The sequence below is a fragment of the Chrysoperla carnea genome, chromosome 1 (genome assembly GCF_905475395.1).
Source record: "Chrysoperla carnea chromosome 1, inChrCarn1.1, whole genome shotgun sequence".
Taxonomy (NCBI): domain Eukaryota; kingdom Metazoa; phylum Arthropoda; class Insecta; order Neuroptera; family Chrysopidae; genus Chrysoperla; species Chrysoperla carnea.
The window spans coordinates 130,263,888-130,284,634 of NC_058337.1; the positions used below are offsets into that span (position 1 = coordinate 130,263,888).

A 20,747-nucleotide genomic window follows, 5' to 3' on the forward strand; every position below is an offset into this window, starting at 1 on the left:
TACAAAAAAAAATTCAAGTTTGTTATATAACGAAAGTTTATTAAACCAAAAAAAAATTTTTTAACTACAGCACTGAAATTTTTATTTTTCAAATTTTTTAATTAAACACAAATCATTTTGTGTTAATTGCAGAGCTCAACTTTTTGATTTATTTGTGTTCTAAAAACATTTTTAAAAGTGACAATAAATTCTAACAAAACATTTTTGTATGTGTGTTCTCAAATGTGTTATTTTTAAATCAAAATACGGTATTCTTTGTTATTTTTAGATAAAATTATTATTCAGTTTTTTTTATCTAAAAATGGCTTTGTTAAATTCAGTTCATGATAATTATTCAACAATTGTTGAAACAAACTTAAAAGGTTTTGGACAGTTTATTTATTTTGTTGATCCAAATAAATATCATTTTAAATCAACGTATCATGTACCAGAAATTTTTCAACAGGTATTAATACATTTTTTTAAATATTTTTTATTGTATTTTTTTTTTGGTGTTATTTTGCATTTTTTTGTTTAGGATATTTATAGATCACGATCCGGAATGCTTTTTTCTCGAATTTATGTTTATTAGTTTTAAAGTGTTTCATTGTTTATTTTTATCTGAATTTGCACTATGACTTTTTTGTTTGTGCGTCATTTGTATGATGTGCCATTTTGATTTTTTATTTTTGGTCATTATCTTGAATGTATTTTATAGCAAGTAAAATCAATATAAAATATTATCAAAATAAGTAAAATGTGGCAAATTCTGATTCAGTTGAATTCACATTTTAATAATTATTTTCGATTCTTCGAAAATATAGAATTTCCGCTCTTATTTTTGTCCTCGATTGCCTGTTTAAGGTTATACCAGCGCCAAGGCTAGTTTAGACTTGTGGTTGAAATTATTTGTACCTTATTTTCAACTTTGATGATTAATTTAATTAAAATTTCATGAATGTTGACGAAAAATAGGAATACAATTTTTCGATATCTGCCTTGGTTTTCGAAATATTGAAAGCTAAATAATTAAACAAAATTTTCAATTCTCGATATTTTGAAAATAACTCCAGATATCGAAAAATTTATTCTTACTTTTCGTCTTATGATGGCAACTTCTAACATAATTCACCATCAAAATTGAAAATATATTTTTTTTAAATTTGTGTCCACACTACCGTGCTTATACATCCTAAATTAGTCGGACACATTGGGTTTTTTTTTTGAATTCAATAATTTATTCAGGTTTTAAATTTAATTTAATTAGTTTTTTTAATTTCCGCCAACTAATTTTGGAGAAATCTTTGAAAACATATCATCCATCTACCGCTTTCCTATAGGTAATACCAATGTTAAATATGCCTACTTTTGAAGTCATTTATTTATTTAAATAATCAAGCAAACTCCCCTAAAATTTTCAGAATTGACTTAGACTTCGTCCAACTTTATATAAAAAAAAGACTTTTATCAAAAATTGGAGCAAATTTACTATTTTTTATGAGACCTTGTTGATGATGAATGGAAAAATTCTAATAATTTTATTAATCTTTCTTGGAACTGTAAGATATTTTATGGATGGTTTCAACAAAGGTTACTATTAATCCATAGGTTAGTCACCTTTTCAGATTTGAGTTAAATCATTTTTTACCAGCAGACAGACTGGAGAACTAATAAATCATTTTATGATTATTATATGATAAACCAGCCATACGCGGATAGTTTTGCCTACAACAAAATCCGGATGAACTGGGCACGTTTTCTCGCAAAATTGAAGCAATTTGGCACTTAACAAAAAAACATTCTTGTTTTTTTGGTTCTTTTGGTGCCTCGTGATTTGTAGTTTTCGATTATTTAATCAACATTTCTCGAATTCATATTGCATTTATTTCGCCATCTTTGTTTTTCTTCTTCCTATGCCAAACTGCTCACACAGTTTTTCTTTTTACAGTTTTTCTTTACATAATTCGTCACTAATTTACACTTCTTAAGCACGAAAATGTATTCCCCTCTCTGACCATTTTAAAATTTGCGATATTATTTTAATAAGTATTTGCTGGGCTTAGTACCCGAATTCTTAAGCTACACTAAATTCATAAAGAATAGGACACACAAATCCGAATTGAACCCCGGACCTCTAACGTCCGTTTTTGTGCACCGCTGGAATTTTACAGTACACTCTAAATTGTTTAAATATAAATTAAATTTTTAATAGCACTTTAGCATTTAATAACATTAAAAAATTATCAGATTTTTAGTTATACATTGCCTTAATGTTCGATCAACATTTAAGAGCAGTTAGTTTGCACTTTGCATGAACTAATTAGAAGTTGGGAACCTAGTTTTAGAGGTTCAATGACAATGTTTGCCGCTGATAAAACATGCACGTCTCAATGCACGTGCAGTATAAATATGTTATTATTATTCTTTAAGAATTATTTATTCAAATTATTATTAAATTTGTTTTTAATACATCTCAAAATTGATTTGTTGCCGTTGGGCACACTAAATGTTTTATTAGTTTATTGATATGACTAGACATTATTGGTAAATAAAAATATATTTACCGGAAAAGAAAGTGGGACAACATTTTTAACATGAAAAATCAACTTTCATTGGTTTTAGCTTTTAATTTTCTACTGTAGGCAGTTTGGATTTCATTGAAGAATTTCGCTAGAAGTGTTGGCCCTCTTTTAAGCCTTTATTTTGTAGAATATTTATATTTTTATGCAATGTACATTATTTTTCTTAAGTCGCTTTTCACGAGTTGTTTCAGTTACTTCAAAATAGAGAAAAACTAAAAAAAATATATCTTCTTTTCGTGCCCAAGCTTATTATTTTTCAATATTATAAATGTTATAATTTGTAGAAAAAAAATTGAGGGAATTCTTACTGATTATCTATTTCGTCAACACTTCATTTTTAGTTACCAGCTATTATGACTATTTATTTGGAACTATTACGTAAATATTGCCTTTCTAACATAAAAAGTCCTTAAAATTTATAACTATGTATAAATTTGTCAAAACTATGTATAAATTTGTCAAAACTATGCCCAAATATTCATAAAATAATAGAATCGAACTAAGTACACTTCTTACTTTTTTAGTCGGTTAAAAATAAAGATTTGTTAATAGTTAATAATGAAAGCAATTAATTAAATGATATTTGATACAGTTTGTTCAGAAAAAATCAAAATGGATCCCAAAGGAACTGACCCTAATAATATATTTTGAAATACGCTCAATCGAACGTGTTTTAAATTATCAATTAGCTAGTTAAACATTGATTTAAAAATTCCGAGTGTCAACCAAACATTTTGATACTTATGTTGTTAATAATTTGTATGTTAGTTAAAGAGAAATTATTTTTATTATCAAAAACCGTCGAACATCGATTGAGATTTTCCCAACAATTTAATAGTTAAAAATTGTATTTGTTTAAAAGACTTATTACAGTGGAAGCTCGCTAATTCGAAACTCAAGGGAAACGCAATAAATTTCGAGATAATCAGTTTTTGACTTATAAAGCAGTTCGAGATACAGAGAATTTAATTGCTAAAATTTCGACTTAGAAAGGCGGAGAAATACAGAGTATAAGTATGTACTATATCAATACTTTGCAGAGAAATGAAATTTTGTTCGAGTTACAAAGTCTAAATAATTCGAGATACCGTATATTTTGAGGCTCAGTGGAAAGGAATGGCATTTTTTTTTCGATTTACTGAGGATTAGGACTCAACGAGGTTCGATTAATCTGGTTCCACTGTATAACAAAATAATGTTATCTTTAAAGCTACAAAAACGTCTTCTCCTTTTCTAAATTCCACAACTACAAGAGGTGTCGCGACTCGCGAGCACGCGGTAGGAATTATGTTCCTTTCATTATAAATTATGTATTCCCATATGGTATTGAAATTGTATTTTATAAATTTTTTCCCAAATTTTAGTTTATCAAGTTATGAAAATAGTAGTTAATTATTATTATATAAACAAATCATAAACTTAATCATATTTTACAAGTATTATTCCAAAAGCCATCTATGAATAGTTATCAGAAGTTACCAAAGATCAGAATCAGAAGTTATTTAACACAGTAGAATTTAAAACAAAATCAATTATATTAATTAACAAAATGGTATTATATTTATTGTTTTTTCATTGCCACACCTTTGATTTGATATGGTGCTCTTTTCTTGTTTATTATCTCATTAATTATGTTGTCTCATTTTTGATTTCCATCAGAGTATAATACTTCAGAAAATATTTTCATACACATTTTTATATAAATAATATTTTTTGTATATAAATATAAATCAAGAAATATTTTAAATCAATGATATTACATTATATATGAAATGACATTGAATTTATAATGATTTTCAAGATGTTTATTATGTAACTTGAATATAATAAAAATTAATAAATAATATTAAAAAAAAAAAATGACAACAAATCTATTAAATCATTATTTATTTATTTATTTTATTTACAGGCATGGCCATATTTTTTAACACTTGTATTAGTGGAGAATATAATCAGATATTTTGAAAAACGTTCAACTGTACGTGTTAACGATACAATTACATCATTCTCACATGGATTATTTCAAGAATGTTTTAGGTAAGGGTTTTTTTTGAAAGATTGTTCCCCCTCTTGGCTACTAGACCCAGTCGCACGCCTACAAGTCTTTGTGATCACCTTACCGTTAATGCTGAGAAATTCTTATCATGTTTTCTCAGCGTAAAACTTCGTATATTACCTGTTGGGTAATTAATTTTGTAAGAAAATTTTAGGTAGCGTGCTGTTCTCTTCCACGGAGCCTTGAAAATTTTTGGTTGCGCCCTCGAAATTGAATTTCATGAATATCGAATTTGTTTTCATTTTAACGGGAAGATCATTGAATAAAACAGGGGAGACCGTTGAACAACATCTTGAAAATTGCAATTTTCTAAGTGCCGGTGGCATCTATATTGTTCAAAACAAGTGCAAACAAACAATTGACTGAGTTAGTTATTGAAATACCCTGTATAGATTGTATTGAATTTCAATGCTTGCATTATTGTTAATACATTAGAAAAGTTAAAAAAAAAACTAACACAATTATGGCGGCCTTTCGGTTGAAATTTGTTTTAGTTTTCGAAAATTTTAAACCGAATCGCGGCGTCTCCTTTACATTGAATAATGAAACATACGCGCCGCGCCGTGTCGACGCACTCTTGTATAACAGTGTTAATGTGTGTGTAGGTACAACAATTCGTGCCCTCATGGGTAAAAAGTGATGTTTATGAAAAAATGATTCGAAGAAAAGTTGTTTACTTTTTTATAAGAAAAATTTTTTACATTTAAACTTTTGTTCTATCTCTAACGGTTTACGAGATGGGTCCTACGTATCCAATAATTGGACCTATGTTTCAGCTTCATATCTCTTTTCGGGTTTGATTTATCGTGTGGACGCAAAACCAGAAATGAACTAATTAGGTGATTTTATGAACACCTATATCAAAATTTTACGTACCATCAATATTTTTAAGCGTTACAAACTTGGGACTAAACTTAGTATACCTTGATATATTTCATATGTACAGGTCATAAAAATTTTAGTGCCATTATAGATTAATTAAACAAAAAAAAATATTAATTTTTATTAATTAAATGTAGTTCTGAATCAGAAAGAGATGTTTCGGAATTAGTTCTGTCGGCGAGAATAGTTGTTTTGCCAACATTCTGTTCTTGAATGTTGATGTATTTGAAAGTATCCCTATAGTTTAACGTCTTTTTGTAATAATTTCGTAACAAATCTGTAATAAATTCACAACTATTCATAAATGAATAAATTTGAATTCATAAACCCGTCAGCCATTCGGTCAACCATTCGGTAATCTTTAGTCATGTGATGAACTGAAAGTTATTTATGTTTAAAATGTAGCGTGAGCTAAATGTTCATAACGCAAGTACTGTCGGGTTAAGGCTAAAAGGATTCTTCTATATAGATACATTGTGGTAGTTTTAGCTCACAGGTTGCTACATCTGGCACATAACACAGTTATGCCTTGAGGTGGTCAAAAATACTAATCATTTGATAGATATCCATAATTGTGCAATAAAATTAATTTTAGCTATGAAGTTCATAATGTCTAATTTGCAAAATTATAACAAAACACGAATTTCCGGTTTTTAATTCATTAATATCTGATATGTAAAAAACTATCAGCTGTATTTTGCATGATAAAATTCAATCCTGTACTATTAATGAATGGTATCCGATTGATTTTATTAACTCATCTTCAAAATATTCCGTATTATGTAACATCCGACGTATTTTTCCGTTAAACATGCAAAAATTTTTAGTTTTTTTATTCAAATTTGAAATTTGATAATAATGTTCTCTCGAAAATTTTCCGCTTGAACTGCAGAGCAAATTATTTTAAATTTATCTTGCTTTTTGGTAAATTTCAATCACAACCATTTTGATTTGGCAACCAATATTCTCCGGAAAGATAGCCGATTTACTGACTTCGTTCGATATATTGATTTCGTTTTGTCGTTAACCAATAAAAAAATTACTTAAGCAAAAGTTACGGAGTTTGATGGGTTCTTCTTGTTCTATGACATCATATTGAACCTAGTTTCCCAGGTGGCTTTATTTTAGATCCTAAAAGGTAAGAGATAGAATAACACTTTAAATTAGAAAGTTGATCCTCATAAAAAAACTGTCAAGTAGTTTCTGAGATATAAGGGTGTGAAAAAGGGCTATTTACGTCCTGTATATATAGTCGCAGCAAAACATTCACATTTCATATACATCATCATACATTACATACATCATCACACATTACACTTTCAATTTTCCATTTTACTAATCTACGCTTACGCACTGCTGTGCTATATGAACATTTTATATCTAAAACATTTTTTCGAAAATCGTTACGTTTCGAAGGAATACGACTTAAAAATATATCATTATTGCATTTAATCGCAAGAAAATGCGCCAGACTTAGAAAAATTGATTCGCCTGTACCTCCTTCTACCAAAGTCTGCAACTTTTGTAAAAGTTATTTTTTGACTGGTTAACTACAAAACAAGCTATTAGCCATAAGAAAAAAAATTTCCAGAATTCTGCCGACCTTAAAATGCACTCTCGAAAACGATACCAGCTCTCGTACCAATATAAGAGTTTCTAATTTTTAAACATTTTGTGACTCAAATTGCATGATTCAGTATTTATGATTTCAAAATAGTTTTTTAACATAAAAAATTTTATTCTAATTTAAAAAAATTGGTGCAATAAATTAATAATTAATTTAATTGTTTAATTAATATATAATTATTATTTGTCTCGAATTTATGAGTACTACAAGTGTTATTTATTTAAATAATTTATTATCGATTTTGACATGTCTGGGAATCTGTTTGTCCTTCTGACAAAACGATGTCTAAAATCATAAATAATGACACAAGGCAAAACTGCACAAAATAATAAAAGTGAGGACCATTGAATGATTTTTTTAAAATTGCATCATTCAATATTAATTAATTATTAATGCATACACAGTGAAAAAAATTACTTGATTGAAGTAAACGCTATTCGTTGTGTGCGTAGTCATGGTAGGGACAATAAAATCGATCCAGTGAAAAATTTTGGCGATAAAGGAGGCTGTTATGACTTATTTGCAATTCTTTACATGTTAATGTTATAGAAAATGTCCAATTAAAATTATTGAAAAACACTAATTAATTAAACTTAATGCATTAAAAATTATGAAAATGAGAAATCAAATTATACAAATATTATTTTTCAAATGTAAATTATCTTAATTATTTATTTAAATTTGTGAGACAATAATATTAAATTTTCAATGTAAGTCATAAATGCAATCCATACAATTATATATGCATCCATACAATTCTAAATAAAGTAGTGTATCGTAACCATGGAAACGCCTCCAATAAAACTCACACACGGTGCGAATAGCAGTTTGATTTACTATAGTAAGTAAATATTTTCTTACTTCATGAAAAATATGTCAAACTTAAAAAAGACACCCTCAATAGTAGTTTTCAATTAGGATCAAGTTTTCTCAGTAATTATTGTCGATTACTATAAAAAATATTGTAAAAAATACAGGTACTTTACTCTTGGGACAAATTTACATTTTTCAAAAAACCTCGTATACGAATGTTAAAAATTGATGCAAAACTTTTTATCTAGAATGACTTTTTTTCTTAAAACAAATAATCAAAAAGTTTTCCATATCGTGCCGACTTAATTGGACACACTGTACATATTACCTACTAAAAAATAGATGGCCTTTATGTCTTTACAATGAGTATCCTTACAATGAGTCCTTATACTGTTTACCGTCTCCAATTTAAAAAAAAAAATCAAGCTATCCAACCTAAGATGGTCTCGATAAATTTTTTCAGTTCGTTCCTACGTTGCAAATGTTTAGATATCGTTAAAATAAAAATATTATTTTGAAAAGTGTGTTATTTAATGAGAATTTTATAATGATTAGATAAAATGTATGCAACATAAATCATTGATTAAAGTCAAATGTAATTGCTCTTCTAAATTAAAAGTTCAAATAAATATGATTAATTTGCATTAAATTTTACGTATTTGCATTTTATTAAATTGTAAAACATATGTTAAACAAAACGATATGCAATGCGATTGTGATCTTGTGCGGCTATTCACTCGCTAACATTGGAAATTTCTTAAAGGACACCACAATATTAGAAAGGAAAATGGCTTTCTGTGAAACTTTTTCTAACCCTCAGTGAAATGTTCCTTGTTCATTCTGATCAAAAGCTCTCACAGCCACAAAAAATTTTAACGGGTAGTTTTCGATCTATGGATGATCAAGGCTGCGAATATATTATGGTTTTAGTATATGACTAGGAAAAGGGCTTTCCGCGAACCTTTTGAAACCGCGCGAATGTTTTTCAAATCGTTCTGATCAAATGCTCTCAAGGCCACAAAATTTTGTAACGAGTAGTTTTCGAGCTACGGGTTATATAACTATAATGTATGTGTAGTTTTTATCTCTCCTAGCTCGAAAACTACCCGTTAAAAAGTTTTGAAAACTACCCGTAGAAACTATTTTGAGAGCGGTTTGAAAAAATTTCAAAGAAAGTAATTTTTCTGGTCATATACTAAAACTATAATATATTCGTAACTTTGATCGCCCATATATCGAAACTACTAGTTACAAATTGTTGTGGCTATGAGAGCTTTTGACCAGAATGATCCAAAGAAGATTTTAGGGTGGGTTAGAAAAAGTTTCACAGAAAGCTATTTTCCTATCTAATTTTACGGGATCCTTTCATGAACTTCATTAGAAACAGGCATAGTACAATCATCGCAATTTGTTTTTAAATATTATTGCGGTGCGGGGGGGCGGGGAACTTTCTGGGGAAACAATAAATTTTTGACAAAGATTCCAAGGAAATAGTTTTCCTAGAGTAAGCTTATACATATATTAAAGTTGATGCCAAAAAAGCCCCACTTAACATAGCTCGAGTCAATAACAATGATAAAACTAATCCGAATTGAATCAAGCTTTGTTAAGTTAGACTATGTTGGGTTGTTCTTTTTTTTGACTTATATTTTGATATATGTCAAAAATGCCGTGAGAGAAGCAAGTTATTTTTAGTCACGCTAGCCAGTGACTAGATCCCCGATACACCATATTTATATTTTTTACGCGTAATTTAAAATGTATCATATTCAATTTGTAATTTTTATTCAAATATATTGTATTACAATTTGAAATTATTTATTACATGAAGTGGGTAATCTAATATTCTGTTTATTATTAACTGAAAAGATCATTGACACACATTTCTTTTTTGCTGTTCTATTTTAAGACAGTTTAGTGGTGAGTAATCGTTACGAAATTGATCGTCCAATTCATGCAGACAATAGTGATCTTCTGTTGAAAACATTTACATATTTACAACTTCCCATGCGACTGTCCAACTGAATGGAAACATGCAAAGAAGAAAAAGCATATGAATATGCATAAAATGGATTAAGGATGTATGCGCATGACAACAATGTTTGATCGTATATTTCATCCTAAGAATCCATTATCGAACGTTAGTCCTGCAATCTTACATAACTTTGTGAAGCATATTACTTCCAAATTTTAAAGCCAAAATCTGACTCTTTCAAATAATGTGAATTTATTTAATCAAAAGCATAAAAAGTTGAATTTGGTATTGATTTTTAATGATCATTTAAAATTATTTTCCAATATATAATTTATGATAATTTTGAGGTGAATTAAAATGTCGTGCCCTTTTGACCATAGATTGATTAAAATTTTATAAATAACTTTTAATCGGTGTTTGCAGACAATAGTTTTAATACTTTGTTTATCTTGGATAGCAATATAAATTCGAAAGAAAATTTTTAAAGTAATTAAAATTTTAAAAATAATTAATAAATTTTGTACGTAACAAGCTATAATAAAGAAAACTCCATAATTGACAATCAATTTGATTATAAATTCAAGATAGATCAGCAACTTTAAAAACCACCGTACATGCCTTAAAGAGGTTTAAATTTTCAAAAATGGTATTATTTATTTAGGATATCTACTTGTGTGGGCAAAAAGAGGGGGGGAGTAACAAATTAAACATATTGACTGAAAATGCAAGATCAGCGATTTCAAAAACTCCCTTATACGTCATTAAAACTCTTAATTTGCAAAAAAAATGGTCTTTTTCATTTTGAGAGTCTTTCTCAACTCCGAAAGCCAGAGGAAGGGTGCATAAAGGACTTCATTTAAAAAAATATCTTAAATTTTTAGTTACTCTAGCATTTCGAACTTTTTAAATTCCCTGAAAAGTTTTTATATTCTATCTGATTTACTTTTAAACCTCCTTCAATGGCTGCGCGGAGTAAAAACTTAAAAGTTCCGTTTTAAACCATATAGACTTTTTTTAGGGTAATTTTCTGAAGCCATTGCAAAAAACTGCAAGTCAATACACCCACCAAACAATTGAGAAAAAGGTTCGTTTATTGTACTAATAGCAATGTCAATTCGCACTGTCTAGCAAGGCTCAGATTATTTCCTTTCACTTATGTATTTCCATAATATATTAAATGTATTAGTGTAGTTCAGTCACGACCCAAGGCTAATTAAATAAAAAAGCTTACTAAGCTTAACAGATGTTATTATGTAATTTATAGCACAATTGTATATGGCATGATACAATAAAATCGCTATCCATCGCTATATATTATAAATGTGAAAGTAAGGATGTTTGTTTGTTTGTTTGTTTGTTACGCTTTCACGCAAAAACTGTCGAATGCATTTGAATGAAACTGTACAACATGATAGCTCAAACATCAGAATAACACATGGCTATAATTTATAAAGATATATTTAAACAAAAAATTAAATTTAATCTGACATTTAACTGCTCCATCTATGATCATCATTTTGAACCATTAATCAAAGATATCTGTAAAAATTTAAAATAGTAAATGTAAAACAATTCATCTTCTTCTTTTCTAATATTTTTTGATACTCTTTGTAAAAATATAAAGTAGAACGGTTTTTACGCCATTAAATTAACGTGAATTATATTATTTTATTAAGATTAATTAATCATTCACAATGAATTTCTCTCTGTTTTTTTAGATTATTATTGCGTGGAAGCGAAAGCGCTTTATATATTTATATTTATGATAAATATCGTTTAGTTGATTTACCATGGGAATCAACATTAACTTGGTATGTTGCTGCATTAGCAGTCGATTTCTGCTATTATTGGGTCCATAGATGCTGTCATGGTATGTATTTAAAATGCATTTGTTGAACGTAGAGTACAAATTTTCAAAATATAAATTCATTTATTTGTGTTAATTTTATAGAAGTCCATATATTATGGGCTCAGCATCAAGTACATCACAGCTCTGAAGATTTCAATTTAACCGTTGGATTACGTCAATCCTTTTTACAAAATGCACTTGGTTCGGTAAGTAATTTCAAATAAAGTTATGCTGAATATTTTTAATTTCTCTATAAAATATTGTTTTTCCCGCAGTTTTTCTATTTACCAATGGCTTTCTTCATTTCACCAGCTTTATATTTAACGCATCATCAATTTAATTTATTATTTCAATTTTGGGTACATACTGAAGTGATTAAATCAATTGGACCTTTGGAATATATTTTCAACTGTCCAAAACATCATCGTGTTCATCACGGTAAATATTTTTACTTTTTATTTTTTGAATTCATCAAAATATTCTGTCTTATCTTGTTAAACAATGTGACACTCATTTTGTAACAGATTAGTTTCTGAATAGTTTAAATTAAAATTTTTTAATGAAGAGACAATTTGTACCCTAATCATAAAAATATCCTGAACTCCTGTTTAAATTTTTGTAGGAAGCAACGTTTATTGCTTGGATAAAAATTATGGTGGTGTTTTGATTATATGGGATCGAATTTTTGGAACTTTTGCTGAAGAACAAGACGGTGTTCAAATTGTATATGGATTAGTCGTACAACAGCCATCATTTAATCCATTATTTTTACAAGTAAGTGACAATTTTTGATATGTTATTACCTAATTTCAGTGGCGGATTTAATAATGATAGCGTCCTAGGCCCAAGGCATCCCTTCTCCTTGTGGTGGTGCCCTTTTCATAAAAATTGCCTTTCCTCTCTATTTTCTTTTTGGTTTTCGTAAATTAACGAGGCATCCTTCTCGTACAAATAATAATGCTGAGTATAACTTGCTAATTTTTTTATTTTTATTTCAGTATTTTTACACACAATATGTGTTTGAAAAGGCACAATCCATGGAAAATTGGAAACATAAATTAGCAGCTATCTTTTGGGGACCAAGTTGGGAACCAGGAAAACCTCGCCTTGGCTGTGATGCAGATAAAATAGATGTAAGATATTTGTTATACTTCAAACTTTAAATATTTGACCAGGATGTAACGAAACGGCGTTAACCCCATCTCGCGAGTATAACATGTTTCTTCATAATTTTGGCATCTTCAAAGATCGCATATATGCAGGATGGTATAACCTCCCAAAACTTTGAAGTGGTAAGTCAAAATCATAAACCAAAATTAAAGAAGAAATTTTTACTCATTAAACATAAATAATTAATTGCAGTTATCCTCCCGGGTTGCTGAGCAATTTCAACTTTAAAAACAAAAACTATACCGCGTTATAGCCATCAATACCCTTGTCCTCACTTATATACCTTTTTGTTCACAATTTCATGGGTTTTAATTTTTTAGGTAGCATTCTATACGTGAAAGAATTTTTAAAATCGGTTAAGTAATGGATTAAAAAATGATGGATATTCATACAAATTTTCATCCCCCTTTTCACCACCTTAGTAGTTAAATTTCCAAAAATTTATTCTTAGTGAGCGTCTAAATCGCGAAATTTTGATCAATTTCAAGTCAATCGGGTGTACAGTTTCAGAGATCTCGTGATGAATCAGCCAGTGAGTGGTATTTCACTTATATAGTCTCTATTTTGAGGTGCTACAAGGTTTTGGATAGCTACGCGTGGTACTGAGGAGACAGTTGAAATTGGAATCGTTCACTTCAAGGAGGTCTTTCGTAGTCCTGCGATCTTAAACCCATTATTTTCGCAATCTCTTGTTATGCCTAATACGAATTAAGTGATTCGTAACCGATAAATATTCTTTTTTAATTGAATCTAACAAATTTTTTTAGGTAACTTCCCGTACTAAATATGATGTGAAAATTCCGCAATGGTGTAACGTTTATTTGGTATGCCATTTTGTGATAATTGTATTGGAATTTCAAGAACTTGCATCAAGACATACGGTATGTAATTAACACCAACATCTCATATTAACATTTTACAGCCTTGATTTAAAATTTTTCAAAAATTTTCCTTCAATCATGCTTTGTTTTATACCCAATGGACTGTGTGGTAGGAAGTTTAATATAGTCAGGTTCGGCTCCATACTTGTCCAAACTTGATAAAGTACTAAGCGCTCAGAATAAGTTTATGGTTTTTAGGGGGGAAAAAAGTAATACCTAATTTTTATCTCTTTTTGGTCTTTCTAAAATAGTATAATTTATCTGATTCAGAATTGTAAATAGTTTCTTATTGGTATTCTAGCAAATTCTTCGAAAGTTACGAATCATATTATTTTGTTAATACCCTCATCGGAGGATTTAGACAGAAGTGTTCGAAAAATTAAGGAAATGGGCTATGTATTTAAAAATATGTATCTTGTTTAGGGACCGGGGGTATGTTATATTAATAGGAAGTGTGACATTTTGGAATTTTAGGTTTCTATGAAGTATTGTTCTTTGGTAGGAATGAAGGGGATTTGTCAGTTACTTACTGTATTTCTAATTCTTCAATTCAGAAACTCATACGATACTAAATGGTATTAGGTTAGGTTAGGTTAGAGTGGCTGGGGTGAGACACACTAAGATCATATGGCCCATTGTGATGCCCAAAAAGTGTTGGCCGCCACTACTCCATGGACCATTTGTAGCTGTTTAAGAACAGCAAAAGTGCTTTGATGTCAACGGACTTCAAGTCGGAGACATCGCCAAAAGAAAGGCTGGTCCAAGTCAGTCCATGTCCTCATGGCAAGAGCTGGACCGTGACAAAGAAGATAAAACATCCTCCCTAATGCGACAACAGCTTTGCAATACTCTGCAATAATCGTGATGCACTGGTAGGCCCAATTTTTCAGTATGTCTCCCGCCTGGGTCGCCCACAATTGTATTCAAACCATATCTGTCTTGTAATACCAGAAGTGTGTTCCCTCCTCTATCTAAGGTTGGCCTTTGTTAAGGTATCCCGGAATTCCTAATGGACCGTGCTTAAAGATTTTAGCGCTGCTTGTCTGTTGGAGGCTGTGCATGAGAGTGTTCAGCCTTACACATTTCCATACCACGTAAAGATTTCCTCCAGATTTTTAAAGTAAACGCCAAACCTACCTTCCTCTCTAACTTAGATAAATCGATATTGAAAGAATACCACGCCCTTTGGCTTAACAAAGTTCTCATCCTATTCCTAAAGACCATGAGTCGTGTTGAGATTGGATGATGGTAAATTCAATCCTATAAGAATTTTACAGTTATAAAATGGAAGTTAATTTCAATAACATGCAATTACTTATTCTGATTCAAGTAATCAAACAAGTTTTTTTTTACAACTGTCTGAATAAATTGTGCAACAAGGTACTTATTTTTCCCAGTAGATGATATTTCAGTTAATAATTAAAGCCTATTTGTAGTCAAGTGCAGTATAAGAATGATTTACATTAGCATATAATGTACTTTTGAAGCAAATAATGAGTGTAGATGTGAATAATACAGTTAGATATCTTGCATCCAATCATTTTAACGTTTGTTAGACCATCGAAGAGTGATCTTATACAGTGTATCGCATTTAAGATGAAGACACCCTCATATTTTCTTTATTTATAGGAATATCGATTTGAAATTTTTGCATACAGGGTGATAGGTCATATTTTTTTAAATATACTTAACCGAAATTGGAACTTTAAACTCAGCCTACTACGAATTGACAAATTGGGTCGATTCTTAATTTTTTGCCTAGGTTCAGAGATGGTGAGAAATATCAAAAAAGATTAATAGAAAAAGGGAGGTACTTTCTCGATAGATGTTAGTGGCATTCAGAATTCCTACTCATTTTCCCAGTTTGGGTTTAGTCTTTAAAATAAAATTTGGTGAGGAATCCCACTTGTAGTTTGACAGACTCCTCGAGCTTATTTCTAGGCTATTAAATCTAGCAACTATCTTTCATTTCCACACCACAAGTTTAATTTGCCTTTTCCAGTGATGATTTTGGTTTAAAATAATGATTATTTATATTTTTCAGAGTTTAAATTCCATCGTGGTATTGGGATTCGTTTTATATATAATTTTATCGTTAACAATTATCGGTATGTTATTCGATAATCATCCATATGCTGGCATATTAGAATTTATACGATGTATAACAATTGTGATAATAATGCAACGTAAACCCGAATTGTCGTTGATAGGTGACTTTATTCCAGTGATACAATCCTTCTTTATATTGTCCAGTTTATTTTGGGCATTACATACATTTAAAATTATACAAATCCATAATAAATGTAAGGCACTTTAGAAATAAGATTGAAAATAAAAAAGAAATATTTGTATTTTTTCAAATTCTTTTTTTATATAATTCGATTTAATAAATTTACTAAGTAAATGTTATTTTTAATTTTTTATTACACTCCTGATCCTTGCTTTTTTTAAAAATTTTTTTTTTTCATGTTAATAAAAAATTACATCTAATTTTATAGTTGAAAATGGTTTTTCTAAACTATTAATATTCAAACGAAAGTGACGTCAGCATACCGCTTTAGTAACGCCACCATACTGGGAAATTATAAAATACATGAAGAATGATAAATGGTTTGTGTCTCAACTTGTGTTCACTAAACTATAATGTAATTTTCTATAGAAACACGCCGAAAAATGTGAATTTAGCGTGATTCCGATTGGCTCACAACCAAAACGGGTATAAATTCGTCCCAACCAATCACAAGTCTTTTTTATTCAAAAATATAACTGTTTTTATTAATAATAAATAGGAAATTTCTTATAAATACTTTAGATGAATTATTCTTTCATTTACATATGAATTTGAGGTACAAAAAATTAATGCAAATTCTCTATTGGAAAAACTCAATGAAAATGAAAATCCTTGAACTGCCAAGTTAAGTTCGTTTGTCAATTGGAACATCACTTGTATTCATGATATTATGTCTCTGGTAAGATGTCAGCTGATACATATATCAAAATTTGTTTATCGTTAAACTTTCCACGATATTCGTATTTTTTGGATTGTTAAGTTTACGATAAAATTGTCGATTAAAGTTTTTTCAGGTGTTATATCCATTCCTTTTTTCGGTCGCAATTTTTGATTATTTTCACTGATTATCTGTGTCCAAAAAATCCAATTCATTTAATGAAATTGTTCGTTTCTAAGATGTTCCAGAATGTCAAGTAGTATTAGAAGCAGCTGCATTCTCTTGGCGATAACTTTTGAGTAGTAACGATTCTCGTAAGAGCTTTTGTGAATTAGATCGATTCAACTTAAGTGCAGGTTATTGTTGATAGTTATGGAATTTTTATTTTTCGGGGATATATATGGTACGAAATAAATATATTTATTTCGAGTTATTATTTTTTAATCGCTTTCCAACACATTTCAGGTAACCACATTATAAATACAAAAATTAAAAATAAATTCGATACATAAATACTAATTTGAAAACTGCCACTATAATCTCGTAGCCAACCTAAAACCAACAAAAATAAATTGGTAAAAATGGAAATAATTTCGAGTTGTAATTTTCGATTTTATCTTTGTAAAAATTCCTATATACAGTTTGTCCCTTGATAGAGGTAACTATACTTGTAAATTTTCTTATTTTGCATTTTAAGAAAAAAAGTCATTCTTTATAAGAAGTTTTGCTTATTCTGAAAATTATGTAGGTATATTTAAAACTTCTTACTAATGTACAGGGTAGCCAAAAATTTGGAATCACTATTTTTATTTTTGGTAAACTACCCTTCTTTTTTATAAGTTGGCAAAATGTTACTAAAAAAAGTTACTCGAAATTAACAATTATGACTCTATACAAAATATCAAGTTTATTACGTTTTTTTATAATTAGAGCTTTTGTTCAAATAAAAAATGATGCTATAATTAAAGTACACTGATCTTCTTGATATTTTGTATAGAGTCCTAATTGTTAATTGCGAGTAACTTTTCTTAGTAACATTTCGCCAACTTATAAAAAAGAAGGGTAGTTTACCAAAAATAAAAATAGTGATTCCAAATTTTTGGCTACCCTGTACATTATTAAGAAGTTTTAAATATACCAACATACTTTTCAGAATAAGCAAAACTTCTTATAAAGAATGACTTTTTTTCTTAAAGTGCAAAATAAGGAAATTTACAAGTATAGTTACCTCTATCCGGGGACACACTATATGTTAATTCTTTATTGTTGGTAATGTTTTGTGTTTCTATGCAACTGTCATGTCAATCAAGTAGTTTATATTGCCTAAACTGATTTAAAAATGATATTCAATAATAATGTTGAAATTTTTTTCAAAGATAAAACTTTTAATCACTAGACTGCAGAAGAAAAAATTTTCTAAGATATTACCTAAAAATTGACCTAATGTTATAACAACTAATCCTTTATTAACCATATTTAATCCAAGTGCGTATGGTAATTGGTCTTGAGAACAATATTCCGATATGGTTAAATTTTGATTAACAACTGTTCCAGCTCGAATATAACCAGTTATTAACGAACAAATTATAATCATTACATATTCATCTTGAAATGCAATTGCTAAAAATAAAATAAAAATATTAAACTTTGGGATTAAGTCATGGTAGTTTTAAAAAGAGTGAAAATGTAACTGAACCAATTAGAACTTACAACTCCGTGCAAAAGCCAATGCAAATGTTCCAAAAAAGAATGTCGTCCGCGCACCAATACCCAATTTATATGTAAGCATTGGTAAAGTCAGTCGTGATACAATATCAGCACCAGCTAAAACACTCATACATGTGGCCGTTTCACCACGTGATAATCTTGGGGGACCTTCTTGTAAGAAAAACGGAAATAACATGCTAAAATATATACCAGCTGAGTATACAATCGATAAACCGAATGTGATACTTAAAAATATCGGATCTTTTAATAAATTTAGATCCAATATTGTAACAAAACGTTGCCATAAAGAGGGTTTTGCTAAAAAAAAGACAAAGAGTTGATTAGAAAGGTACAATTTTAAAATACATTCCGATTCATTTGAATAACAAAAATAAAAAACATGATATGGAAAATTTATTTTTATCATTACCTTCCGATGTTTGTCTACTAATTAACGCTTTAGAAGGACTATCAATTGAAATACTCCTTTCAACCTCCACTTTTGTATCATTTGTACTTGAATGTTGTAAAGCGATAACAACATTTTTCGATGCATTATTATTTTGATATTTCTCGGACTTATTACTAGTTGAAAAATTCACTATTTTTTCATTATCTTTTAAGAGTAATACATGTTCATCGATCGTTTTCATATGCCAGTTAATTGGCTAAAAATTAAAAGAGCAAAATATTAATCTTACCACATAACAAAAAAATTTGGAAAATTGGCTAACAAACTGTAACATTTTTATATTTATGAGAAAATAAAGAAAATGTGTTTGTAAGTTTTACGAAAAGGGCCTAGTTGACAAAATCTATAAATATAGACGTTTTATTTTTTGGTCTTCGTTACTCAAGTGCCCTCCATGCCCCCTTGTGGTACCTTTTCCTAAAAATATGTCATATCCTTCCTGTTTTTGCCTTCCCTAATGAATTTCGAGCCTTGCTTGTGCCCGTATATTGTTAGAGCCAGATGAAACGAAACGAAATTATTGTCTATCCTCGATTCTTCTTGATTTTAATCGACACCCAAAATTAGAACTTTTGCCTCGATTTTTTCTTGAATGAGACTAAATGATTCCAGCTATAAGCCACGGAGCCTTTGTTTTATATCCCAAAACGATAAAAAAGTAATTCGGAATCCGATTGAGGTAGTCAAAAGCATACTTTTTAAAAATAAGGTTTTTTCTGCGACTGCTTTTAATAATATTCAGTCCAGAACTGAAGTATTCCTTTTTTGAATATCAGGACTAGCTTTAGTTGCACCTGTAGGTTTAGCGGCTTATTACCTGAAATAATGATGATCCCACAACACCATTTAATGCCAAACCACCAATAATTAATGTTGTACCACGGTATCCGTATTCATCCAATAAAATTCGTACAACATGCGGCATTAACATTTGTCCTAATCCAGTACCGGCCATTGCCATACCAACAGCTCGACCTCGTCGTTTCGAAAAGTATGTGTTCACAGCCACAAATGACGATGGTGCAATTAATCCTAAGCCTAAACCTAAAATCATGTATTTCATTAATTTTTGCAAAAGGTTAAATTTGCCGCGAAATGAGATGGTTTGGAGGAGTATCGCAGATTATATAGTTATCTTTAGACAGTGAACTTATTACCTGAAATAATACTATACGACAAGAAAATTTGCCAAAGTGATGTCGCTTGACTTGATAATATTAAACCAATTGATGTTAATAAACTTCCAGTTATGGCAACTTTTCGATAAGAATATTTTTTTATTACTGGTCCGGTAATGAACCCGGAAAAATTTGTAACAACACTCATCGAATTCATTACAAATGCTGCCCCACTAGTACCATGGCCCATGTTTTCTAATTCTTCACCAAAAATTAATCCAAATAAAGATATTAATGATTGGTTAAACATCTAAAAGTAAGGAATTATATCAATTAAAATTAGCCCAGGTAGATAATAATTACTAAGTAGTTTTGCATCAATTTGTCTTCATTCTTGACTTTTTATTTTACGGCAATAAAAATACTTTTTCTTTTGCGTCTCATATTCTGTTGCATCTGAGTCCCTTGTTACAGCTCTGTAATTCTGCGGGAGTAAAACGTTATTTGGAAATACTTACATTCGTGGCAGCTACACCAAGTACAACCATCCAACCCCATCCACCATCAGGCACTTCTAATTTCATTTTTGTTCTTTGTATCATATTTTCTTATTAATTTTCAATTATTTTTTCTCAATTAAAAAAATTAAATATAATTTATTGTCAGATAATCACCAAATATTTTAATA

At 29.4% G+C, this 20,747-nt stretch overlaps 2 protein-coding genes across 2 annotated transcripts; one reads left to right on the top strand and one right to left on the bottom strand.

The window, feature by feature from the left end:
• The first annotated feature begins 280 nt into the window (after positions 1–280).
• On the top strand, positions 281–16,136 carry LOC123297373 (alkylglycerol monooxygenase-like). Its single transcript, XM_044879010.1, has 9 exons — positions 281–445; positions 4,471–4,598; positions 11,633–11,784; positions 11,866–11,969; positions 12,039–12,201; positions 12,386–12,537; positions 12,762–12,896; positions 13,701–13,814; positions 15,859–16,136. Exons 1-9 carry the CDS (start codon positions 302–304, stop codon positions 16,129–16,131), a joined length of 1,365 nt encoding a protein of 454 aa, XP_044734945.1. The 5' UTR covers positions 281–301; the 3' UTR covers positions 16,132–16,136.
• Positions 16,137–16,670: 534 nt separating this feature from the next.
• On the bottom strand, positions 16,671–20,747 carry LOC123297364 (monocarboxylate transporter 12-B-like). The gene is made up of 7 exons (XM_044878998.1): positions 20,578–20,747; positions 20,099–20,369; positions 19,759–19,985; positions 18,900–19,137; positions 18,473–18,787; positions 18,191–18,382; positions 16,671–17,314 (listed from the first exon to the last, which is right to left on the bottom strand). Exons 1-7 carry the CDS (start codon positions 20,659–20,661, stop codon positions 17,196–17,198), a joined length of 1,446 nt encoding a protein of 481 aa, XP_044734933.1. The 5' UTR covers positions 20,662–20,747; the 3' UTR covers positions 16,671–17,195.